The sequence below is a fragment of the Rattus norvegicus genome, chromosome 18 (assembly GCF_036323735.1).
Source record: "Rattus norvegicus strain BN/NHsdMcwi chromosome 18, GRCr8, whole genome shotgun sequence".
NCBI lineage: Eukaryota > Metazoa > Chordata > Mammalia > Rodentia > Muridae > Rattus > Rattus norvegicus.
In genome coordinates, this window is record NC_086036.1 from 1,529,593 (window position 1) to 1,541,657 (window position 12,065).

At 39.3% G+C, this 12,065-nt stretch overlaps 1 protein-coding gene across 1 annotated transcript; it reads right to left on the reverse strand.

Annotated features, from left to right (window-relative positions):
- Nucleotides 1-411: 411 nt before the first annotated feature.
- LOC120098305 (DNA-directed RNA polymerases I, II, and III subunit RPABC3-like) lies at nucleotides 412-1,350 on the reverse strand. Its single transcript, XM_039097377.2, has one exon. It carries the CDS (start codon nucleotides 1,348-1,350, stop codon nucleotides 895-897), a length of 456 nt encoding a protein of 151 aa, XP_038953305.1. The 3' UTR covers nucleotides 412-894.
- Nucleotides 1,351-12,065: the final 10,715 nt, after the last annotated feature.

The window sequence follows — 12,065 nt, forward strand, 5'->3', positions numbered from 1 at the left end:
TTCCATATATTCCTGCCTCCTCAGACACACCAGCCTCTCTCTCCATCAACGTCCCACATTAGAGTAGTAGTTTTGTGACAACTGATGAACATACATTGGTATCTCCTATATTTCTTATGAAGAGTCACTTTTGATGCAGTTCATTTCATGGGACTAGTGCCAAACAGAATAATTTCCCTGCCCTAAAAACAGTCTGTTCTGTCTATTCCTTCTTATTGATCTTGACAACCACTGATATTTTTTAGTGTTTCATTAATTTGTCCTTTTAAAGACCGCCATGTGTTATACACATGAAATCCCCACAGACCACCAGAAACCACCAGAATTCCATCTTTTATGCAAAAGCATAGAGTCTTTATTCAAGCTTGAGCTTGGACCCTCCAACCTCTCCAGCACAGTGGATGGTGTAGAAGGTCCCAGGCTAGTACAAGCCTTGCCTATTTATCATGGTTGTTGCAGCAGGACAAGGGATTTTCCAAACTTGGTAGTTACATAATTGGTTGACATTTGATGGGAACACTTCTATTGACTAGTAAAGATTTCAAGTTGGTATTGATAATAGTTGCTAGCTTAATCAATCTACTTTAAAACACTAAGTACTTTCCCCCAAGAACTGTACAAGTCTTCTCAGTTTTTAATTAAGTGAGTTTTTTTTTAAAAAGTAAACTTTAACTAAAAAAAAATAACATACAACTTCAGGTTCATGCTAAGCTCTCCCACTTGGCCTTTTACAGACAAGTCAGTTTTCCATTGAATTCAGACAAACTGAAAATGTACCACAGTGGGCACAAAGCCCCCAATCACGTTTACAAGTGAACCCCAACAGCTTGTGCACAGGCTTGACCAATGTCCATGACGTGAGTGACTAAGCAGCAAGTCTGGTTTCCCAGAAGTTCAGAACGCCAGCTTCTTCTTCAGCAGATAGACTCGGGAGTCCACCTCAAATTCATGTAGGTTGTTGGCGTCGCCCTGAGGCCTCATGAGCAGGCCGCCATAGGACACACACGCAGAGAGACATGTGGCTGCTTCAGTTGAGCTCTCATCCCCTTCGATCCTGTACACTTTCCCATACATTACATACTCAAACTGGTCAGCCCTGGAAGGTCTGCCATCTGTGGGGTTGTATTCACCATCATCCAAGGTATCATCGTCATACAAAGTACTAGCTATAACCAACCGGAACTTGTCACCTAAGTCTACAGGGTAAATCTGAATGTTTATATCTAAGATGAGGTCCACCTTGAAAGATTCACTCTCACAATGCAGTTGGGATACTCGGTCAAATTTCTTGCCTTCTGGGTCAATGTCTTTCACGTCGAAAATATCCTCGAACAGGATGCCCGCCGTCATGAAGTGCATGAGAGCTGCAGAGGTGCTGAGCGCAGGGCCACCACTGGGGATTCACGCACCCCCTTACATGGAGAAAAGAAGACAGGCTTAAGTGGGTTTTTTTATTCATAAGAATTATTTGTAGTGCCTGGAGAGATGACTCAGTGGTTAAGAGCACTGACTGCTTTTCCAGAGGTCCTAAGTTCAATTCCCAGCAACCACATGGTGGCTCAGAACCATGGGATCCAATACCCTCTTCTGAGTGTCTGAAGACAGCAATAGTGTAGTCATATAAATAAATAAATAAATAAATAAATAAATAAATAAATAAATGACTTATTTGCACATGTTGACCTGTCATCGGATATGTTTTAATATTAGTAATAGCAAGTTTTTCCCCCCATTTATGGGTTTGCTTATCGTTTTCTTAGTAGGATTTTTTTTAAAGAAAGATTGCTTTTATTTATTTGTGTGTGTGTGTGTGTGTGTGTGTGTGTGTGTGTGTGTGTGTGTGTTTATGCCAGTGGCCATGAATGTCAGAAGAGGACATCTGATCTCCTGGACCTGGAGTTACAGAGAGGTGTGAACCACCTGATGTGGGTGCAGGGAATTGAACTCTGATCCCCTGTAAAAGCAGCCAGTGCTCTTAAGTACCGGTGCCTTCTAACAGTATCTTTTGCAAAACAGATTTTGGGTTTTGTTTGAACCCAGGCTTTTGCTGCTTACTCTATCCTGCTCTGACTCTACTGCAACTCTTGAATTTTTATTTGTTTCTTTGGGGTTTTTTTGTTGCCATTGTTTTTTTTTTTTAAAGATGTATTTATTTATTATGTATACAGTGTTCCGCCTGTATATGTGACTACAGGCCAGAAGAGGGCATCGGATCTCATTACAGATGGTTGTGAGCCACCATGTGGTTACTGGGATTTGAACTCAGGACCTCTGGAAGAACAGTCAGTGCTCTTAACCTCTGAGCCATCTTTCCAGCCCTGTTTTGTTTTTTTAAGACAGTCCTACTACACAGCTCAGTCTGGCTTTAAACTTGTGACCATCCTACCTTGGCTTCTTTGTAGAACTGAAATTATAGGCGGTTACCCTCATGTCCCTCTTAGTTGCAGGGCTTTTTGTTTGTTTGTTTGTTTTTGTTTTGTTTTAATCAAGTCTGTTTTTAGCAGTTTTTCCTTTTGTTGATTGTATTTTCAGTGTTCCCCTTTCTTCTAGGTTTTCAGAGTTTTAGCTTTTTACATTTAGGCCTTTGACTTACTTAGGTTTCTAAAAGGTTGACTCTGTCTAGATTCTTCCATAATTCTCCATGTCAGTATTCAGTTACTTCAGAGTCATTTGTTGCAAAGACAATTTATTCTTTGTTCATTAGCCTTTGCACCAGCTGGTTGCACAGGGGTTATTTCTGGGTTTTCTAGTCGATTTTGTCCTGATTACTACTGCTTTGAAAGGTTGATAGGGTTTCTGTTCATTTTTCAGATGAGGTCTCACTGTGTTACCCAGAGTACCAGAGGATTTAAGTGACCCTCTGTCTCAACTTTTTGAGTGCCTGGAATTACTGGCATGTGCTGTCACACTGGCTACTGTACAGCCTGAGCTGGTATTTTAGCTTTTTTCTATGTAATATAAATTACTGTTAGTTAAGGTCTTACATTTGCCAACTGAGTTTCTTCTGTTTGTCCCCCGCCCTTTCTCCTCCCCTACTCCATCCACCCTTGACAGGATCTCACAATGTGTCCCAGTGGCTATCCTGGAATGTAGAGCAGGCTGGCCTCAAACTCAGAGAGATCCTCCTGCCTCTGCTTTCTGAATGCTGGGGTTGTTGTGTGTCAACATGCCTGGTAATTTCTCTACTTTCTTTATCCTGCTTTCCCGTGGATTTCTTGAATACTTTATTATAGTTCCCTTTGTGTCTCAATATAACTGGAATTATGTTGTACAGACGTAGTTAAGTTTTGTTTTGTTTATTCAGTGCTGTGGGTTGAACCCGAAGCTTCCCAAAAGTTAAACATGTAATACACCAACGAGCCATATACCCATAGGCTGCTAGTATCTGACTATTTGTTCTACAATGTTAATATTATGATTAATATTATCAACTTGATTGGATTGAGATGCTTCAGAGATTAGTTAAGCTCTCTAACAGATGTGCCCACGAGTAATTACAGAGATGAGTAGCATGTGAGATGGTAACTAAGGAATCAAGGACCTGCCCTGAATGTAGGTAGCACTGTAAACCAGGCTGGGAGCCCAGACAGAGTGAAAGCATAAGGAAGAAACCTCAGGAATAGGCTCACTCTTTCTCACTGCTTCTGGCGGTCATGCCTTGCTCTGTTCCCGTCCCCTCTCTGCTCTGCTCCACTCTGCTCCGTGGTGTTCGGCCTCATCACAGACACAGAATCAATGGAGCCATTTTACTAAAGACTGAAATCTGTGAAAATGGCTAGACTAGGGTAGTTACCTCTGAGGCAAGCCGTTTCTATCAAAAATATTTGTGAATTATAAAGTTTCTCACTCTGGCTACGAGAAAAGAACTATTTCCACAAAACGAAAAGTTCTGAGGACAGTTCCCTCTAATCTTTGGTCGTTCCCCAGCCACAGGTGTGTGTATTACTTTCTAATTGCACATCTGTTGATAAGCACTCAGTGGCAGGCTCTAGAGATTTCCTTTTTCACATTTATTCATTTAATGTGTGTCTTCTTAGTATGTGTGTTTTGCATTGTATGGATGTACACACACACACACACACACACACACACACACACACACACTCCCCAGTGTATGGACATGTAGATATAGGGTTGGGGATTTAGCTCAGTGGTAGAGCACTTGCCTACCAAGCACAAGGCCCTGGGTTCGGTCCCCAGCTCCGAAAAAAAAGGACCAAAAAAAAAAAAAAAATGGACATGTAGATATGTAGATGCCAGAAGTCAATAAAAGATTTTTTTTCTATTGCTTTCTATCTTACTTATTTATTATTTATTGGAGATAGAGTTTTTCACTGAACCTGCAGCCTGCCATTTTGTCATTTGCTAGACTGGCCAGAAAGCTTTAGGGTTCAGACTTGTGCTTCCATACTCAACCTTTTCCATGGGTGCTGGGAGTACAAGCTCAGGTCTTTATGTGTGCACAGCAAGCACTTGATCTGCCAAGCCATCTTCCCAGCCATTCCTTCCTAGATCATCCAACTGAGTGAAGGCTGTTAAATGTTACCTCTTCTCTGTAGCCTAATCCTAGCCACCAGAAAGAAGAAATTATTCTCTTCTTTATGTTCCCATGAGACTCATTGTATCATAATATTATTTTATTTCTATAATAGACAAAATGGTTTGTCCCAATAACTCGATTAGATGACTAACTTTCCTGTTGGAATGTGTAAAGATGTTATTTGATGCCATTGACATTGAAAAAATTTCGTCAAGTCAAAGCCATGTGATCTAACATGAAACAATATTTCCTTACCATGTCACAGTTCTCTGGAGAAGCAGAACCAATAGGATAAGGACATATGCATATACATACCTATCCATCTGTATGTGTGTACACTTATTTATTTTTAATATACAGTATTGCTTTACATAATTATGGAACCTGAAAAAAACTCATGATCTACAAACTACCAGTTAGAGAAGCAAGCAGTCAGACAGAGAGAAATCAATCTTCTCTGCCTTTTTATCCTTCTGAGGTTCTCAAGGAATTGGATGGTGCCCAATCACATACGAGAGGGTAAGCTGCCTTATTCAGCCTATCTATTCAAATGCTAACCTCATCCAGAAATACCTTCTCTAGAAGTAAACTTTTCGACAATATTATGAACTACCCAACACAGGCTACTTATAAAGAATTAGAGGTGTATTTAGCTCACAGTTTTAGAAGTTCAAAATTTAGCACCCTTGGGTTCGTGGTAAGGGCTACCACTTGGCTACATCACCTCATGACCATGGATATCTACAGCAACTGTGTGGCAGGAGGAAGCGATTGTCTCTGGAGATGTCCTTCTTTATAACAGTCCTCTCCTGAGAATTCAGGGGAGGGCAGAACTACCTTATGCCTCCAGTGTCCTAAGGTCCCATGTCATAAAGTTTCCACTGTCTGCTAAAAATCATTATTCTCAGGACCAGTCCTTGAATACATGAACATTTGAGAGAACACAGACCACATCTGAACCTTACAACATAGATACACCACAAAGTCATGTTTACCCAGCTATTTGAGCATCCCATGGCCCAGTCAAAGTACCATAACCATCACACTTACTTTTAAAGAATTCATAACATATAGAGTAGGCATCTTTAGGCCAATAAATAACCATAATATCATTTTAGAGACGTCTGAACAAGATGTGTAGTGTGTACAGAAAAAAAAGTTAACAAATTAGAAGAATCTGCTAAAGAATTATTATCATTCTAACCTCTATTTGAGGGCTAAATAGGCCTCTAAAGCTGCTAGCCATAGGTAGGAGACTAGTTAAAAGAAATCTGACTTGAGTAAAATATGGTTGGAAATTAGATAAATATGGAAAACATTCTTTTTTATTATCAAGGTCAAATAGTTTTGGCAAACTACTTCAGTGGTTTCCTTTATTCATTTACACTTATAAATAATTAGAAAAAGTGACACAAGGCTACTTTATCCCTCAATATTTGTTTAGTGTGTTTATTCTATATCAGGCTGGACTAGATTCTTGAGTTGCATTATAAATAAAAAGTAGTCCTTGCTCCTATCTCACTAGCTAATGACCAACATAATTCATGAAGATTAATGTAAAATATACACATTGAATAAATAGCCTTTAATCATCTTATTAAGATAAGTCAAGTGAGTATTTACGATACCAACTCATGAAGCAGAAATTAGAGGTGGATTTTTTTCAGGATGATTTTAGATTAGTTCTCACCATGGACTTCCTAAGCATCTGCTCTGTACTTGGGGGAGGCAAAGTGAAAATAATATCTGCATCATCAACACATAGGAATGAAGGGCAGAAGGAAGGAAGGAAAAGAGGAAGCTGCCCCAAAGGCAATTAAAACTATATCTGGTCTACCTCCTGTTTTTGTACTGTGCATATTGCTCTTTTTAATTGTCCACTGTATTTAATTCAGTTCATCCTGACTGATACTGAATAGGCTTTGTTTCTTGTCTATCTGGAGAGAGCTGTGCTCATAGAAAGGGAGCTTCGGATGGAAGAATATGCAGTTGATAAGTGTAGGTACGTGTGTGGGGAGAGGATCTGTTGGGCCCTGTTAGTAATGAATTGCTGCTATCTGGACATTGCATGCATTTCAGAGAGTATCAGGAAGTTTGCATAGCATGTTTACACGAAGAGAGGCTAGTCTTATATTTTCTGTTCTGATCTCTTTGTTCTGCTTTTCCCCCTTCTTTCTTTCCCTCAATGTATTCTTCCTCAAAAGGGCAGAATCTAAGTCTGACATAGTGTGAGAGAAGGGGGATAATATAGTCTATAATCTGTTATGGAAACTTAAAAGTTAGCCATTTTAATTAACTAACATATGGCTCACAGCCATAGATATGCTTGCAAAATTGCTTCCTCTGCAGTCATAATGACCACAAAGAAGAAGTAAAAAGGAAGCAGTAAGATGAGAGTTTTGAAAATCTTTAGCGGAACTTCATAAGTTTTTATTAAGTTTTTTAAAAAAATTGTGCAGACAAGCACTTGAGAGGCAGAAGCAGGTGGATCTCTGTGCATTCAAGGCCAGGCTAGTCTATACAGTGAGTTCTAGGACAGCCAGAGCTGAGATCCTGTCTCAAAAAAATTATGTGAAGAAGCTTACTTCAGAAAATTAAATGCCTTAAAACAGCAAATCAAAATTCAGAAAATTTACATATAAAATAGTATTTCTTTGGTATTAAATTATTTTTAGGAATATGATTTTGAGAATTAATTATTGAAGGAAACATTTTCTTTGTCTGTGGCTATATTGTGACTAAGAGATTTGTAATCTGCCTAAACAGGTTACTAAAATAGAAGTTGACATAACCCAAGGCATTGCTTAAAATACTAGCTATCTGGATAGATTGTCAACAATAGTCACATATTTAATTATATATATGTATGTATATACATATATGTACATATATTATAAATATTTTAAGACAAGTGTTTGAGTCAAAATCTCATGTAGACTAGGCTGTCTTCAAATTTGCAATCAGTGGAGGAGCCGTGAGCTCCTGACCCTTCTGCTCCTACTGCCTGAGTATTGGAATTGCAGATATTTACCTCCGTTCCTGACTGTTTTATATTCATCTTTCCTTCTTTCTTTATGTTCTTTCTGTCTTTCTCTTTGTGTGTAGACAGTCCTGATTGGTCTGGAACTTTCTATGTGGTCTGCACTCAAGCTCACTGAGAGATCTGCCTGCCTCTGTTCCCTGAATGCTGGGGTTAAAAGCATGTACCTCCACGCCGACTTTATATTCATTTTTTAAAATTATTTTTTAGGGTTGGGGATTTAGCTCAGCGGTAGAGTGCTTGCCTAGCAAGCGCGAGGCCCTGGGTTCGATCCCCAGCTCCGGAAAACAAAAAAACAAAACAAAACAAAAAAACAAAACAAAAAACAAACAACTATTTTTTAATAAAGTCTTTTTTTTTTTACTATCTTCTTCATGACTTTCTGCCCTGTGTTGAATGCTTTATCTGTGGTTACTACTTCATTTCTTTCTGCTCTCCTGAAACATACATCATTCATTCACTCAGTAGCAGCACCTTGCGTGTCAATCATACTATAAAAAGAATTTTGTTTGTATGTTCTTTTGACTGATCAAGAATAGTTCACTCAGGGGTTGGGGATTTAGCTCAGTGGTAGAGTGCTTGCCTAGCAAGCGCGAGGCTCTGGGTTTGGTCCCCAACTCTGAAAAAAAAAGAAAAAAAGAAAGAATAGTTCACTCAGGGGCTAGAGAGATGGCTCAGCAGTTGAGAGCACTGACTGCTCTTCCAGAGGCCCTGAGTTCAAATCCCAGCAACCACATGGTAGCTCACAACCATCTGTAATGGGATCCGATGCCCTCTTCTGGTGTGTCTGAAGACAGCTTCAGTGTACTCATATATAGTAAATAAATAAATCTTTAAAAAAAAGAACAGTCCACTCAAACATAATATAATTTTACTGTTTTAATCCTTGAGTTGCTTAGCTAAACAAATTGATCATTATACTGAGTTTTCCTTTAGCATAATCTTTGATCCTAAAAGCTTGACTTGTAACAATAATAATGAGTTAATTATAAATATTATAACATGATCTTTGTTATAGACAATTGTTTTCTGCATTACCTAGATGCTTTTTCTTTTCTTTTCTTTTTTTTTTTTGGAGCTGGGGACCGAACCCAGGGCCTTGCGCTTGCTAGGCAAGTGCTCTACCACTGAGCTAAATCTCCAGCCCCACCTAGATGCTTTTTAGGCAAAATGATTTGAACTCTTTTTTTTTTTTTCTTTTCTTTTTTTCAGAGCTGGGGACCGAACCCAGGGCCTTGTGCTGAGCTAAATCCCCAACCCTTGATTTGAACTCTTAAGTTACTTTTGTAATTTATTTTGCTGCTTTTTGTTAGTTTTTAAATATCTTACTGTCAATACTTAAATATTATTTTGATTCAAAATGAAACCCTCAATTTCCCTTAGAGGCTAAAGATCTGAAAATTAATATTAAAGTACTTGAGAGACTCTTTATTTATAAAAAAGTCTTTTGAAATTTTGTGTTATGAAACATATCAAGTGAAGTAGAAACTTAAGGTTTTTTGGAAAGTCAGTTGTGTTGGATGGTGTTTTACTGGGGCAAACATGTTTTCATGAAGCAGACACAGATGAAAGGATGTTTTGCTGAAGCAAGCACATGAAAGAACGAATGATGAAGGAATCTTCGCTAAAGACAATCGTGTGTTGGTTCGCCTTACATTGTGTTATTGAGCTCTATTTGTTGTGACTCCATAGAGAGAAAGGCACCAAAAACCTTCTCATGGGATTCCTGTGGCTTCTTGCTGCTTTCTTGGACTTGGGCTGATTGGCAGAGTGATATCAGCTGATACAGACTCAGGTGGACTTTTCCTAAGACAGACTCACATGCTGAGGCAGGACCTATGGAGGACGTTTGGAGGGATTATAAATATGACCCACCAGAAAGTGATGGAAGCAAAGTGGTCAAAGCAGGGCTGGCTTGCATAGCTTGCATAGCTTGTATAGCATGCATGGCTTGCATACTTTGCATAGCTTGCATAGTGTGCTAGCTTTGCAACACTTCTTGGTCTCTTGTCTTTGCTGATCTTTCTTTCATTGAGAGAGGCACAGCAAAGAACTTCTCCTGGCATCCCTGGTGGTCCTGGTTACTCCTGATTTGGCTGAGGCCTGGCTGTCTCTGCTAGATCCTGTCACTACTGCTGATTCAAGTTTGCTGTCCTGACACTATCGAACTGGAGTGCTGGTATATTTGTGAAGTGTTTGCCAGTGGATCAAGCTGCTGCTGCTGATTCCTGTAAACTGAACTGCTTATTTCCTGACAGTGCAGATGGGACTTGCTCCAAGGAATAAACAGGTCCACTGCTCCTGTATCCTAATATCCTTTCTTTTCCATTACCTCTGCTGGGTGGTGGGCTGGAAGGGAGGTTAAAGCATTTAAGAACCATCATTAAAATTAGTTTTTTAATAACATTTTTTCTCATTGATTATGGTATAGATTCTGTTTTCTTTCTTTTTTAAAGATTTATTTATTTATGTATATGAGTACACTATAGCTGCCTTCAGACACACTAGAAGAGGGCATAGGATCTCATCACAGATGGTTGTGAGCCACCATGTGGTTGCTGGGATTTGAACTCAAGACCTCTGGAAAAGTAGTCAGTGCTCTTAACCACTGAGCCATCTCCCCAGCCCTAAAATTAGGTCTTAAAAAAAATTTAATCCTACATTCCAAGTTATGACATCAAGTCATAATAGGGTCAAAACATTTTAAAAAGTAAAAGTTGTATTTAAGGACTGGAGAGATGCTCGGCAGTTAGGAGCACTTGCTGTTCTGACAGGGGCTCAGATTTAGTTCCCACATTAGGCAGCTCACACCTGCTGGAACTTGTTTTAGGGGACTGACAACCTCTTCTGGCCTCCATGCATGCATGGGCACCTGGGCAAATGTGGTTCAGAATCAAGCACACATACAATTTCTTTTAAAGAAAATAAAATGTTTTAAAATGTGACTTTCTTTGTTTTTGTTTGATTTTTTTTGTTGTTTTTTTTTTTTGGTTTTTTGTTTTGTTTGTTGGTTTGTTTGTTTTTGCTTTTTCAAGACAAGGTTTCTCTGTGTAACAGAGCCCTGGCTGTCCTGGACTCACTTTGTAGACCAGGGTGGCAGGTCCTCCTGCCTCTGCCTCCCATGTGCTAGGATTAAAGAGTGTGCCACTACACCTGGTCAAGTTTTTAATTTCTTACTCTTTAACCTTTAAGACACATATATATTATCATATATTATCAATATACTGTATTTATTACATATATCACATATAGATTGTATTCTAGAAAACTTTTTGGAATAAATTTTGTTGAAAAGTTACTTTGATTTTCAATTCAGCTAAGTGGTGATGCTGAAATACCCCCACTTTACCTTTCTGAGGCCATAGCTCATTTCACTGTGAACTTTAACCTTTGAACTGAGATTTAGCACTTGCTTGTAAGTTATTTCATCTCCAGAATCGTAGGGAGAATGGTGATTAGCTGTGCTTGGCATAATTACCAGTGACTATTAATCAAAAGTAGGGAAATGGAGAAAGGCAGACTTAAGGCAGAGGAAGAGGCTTTTTAAGAACCACAGTGTGGGGGAGGGGTTGCTGGAGAGATGGCTCAGTAGTTAAGAGCACTGACTGCTTTTCCAGAGGTCCTGAGTTCAATTCCCAGCAACCACATAGTGGCTCATGACCACCTGTAATGGGATCCGATGCCCTCTTCTGGTGTGTCTGAAGACAGTGACAATGTATTCAAATATATAAAAATAAATAAATCTTAAAAGCTAAAAGAGCCACAGTGGAATAAGCCCTGTCAAGCTGACGTCTTAAGCAGGCACTATGTCATGATGAGCGTGTTTGCCTCTGTTAGTGGCACCAGGATTTGAGGTTCCCTGTGAGCCCTGTAAGATTTACAAACTTATCAGTGTAGATTAACTGTGCAGAAGGTGTTAGTTTCATCATGACATTTCCAAATACAATTGATTTTGAAGACCAGATCAAAAGTCTCCAAATGAGGATACAGTTGAGGGTAAGAGTCCTTGCCCTAGTGTAATCTCCAAGACTTTCGGCTCCCCGCTTTTTCTCCATCATTCTTATAAAATGCAAGGATTCCAATGAAAAATAACCAGAATAGGAAAGCAGCCTTCAGATTACTACTAGAACATGTCCCACCTTCTTCCCCACAGTCTCTGTGGCTTTGAAACTCAAGGCAGAGATCACAGGAAGTTTTGGGAAACTACTGCTCATCTAATCCAGGGAAGGCAGACAGAGGCATAGCCACAGGTCATGGTCTTAGCCACTGCCACTGAGTTTTTATCCTTCCTTTAGGAGAGCCAACAAATACAGAGAGACCTATTTCTAGCAAATGTAGATAAGGAGTAGATAGGAATAAATTTAACTTCAGCATTGCTGTCCTTTGGCTCCTAAACCACTCTGCCTGGCAGAATTGTTTACTTTCACTTCTATCTAGATTTACATACATGGGTGTATCTTTATTCTGGAGCTGAAAGCTGCCGCT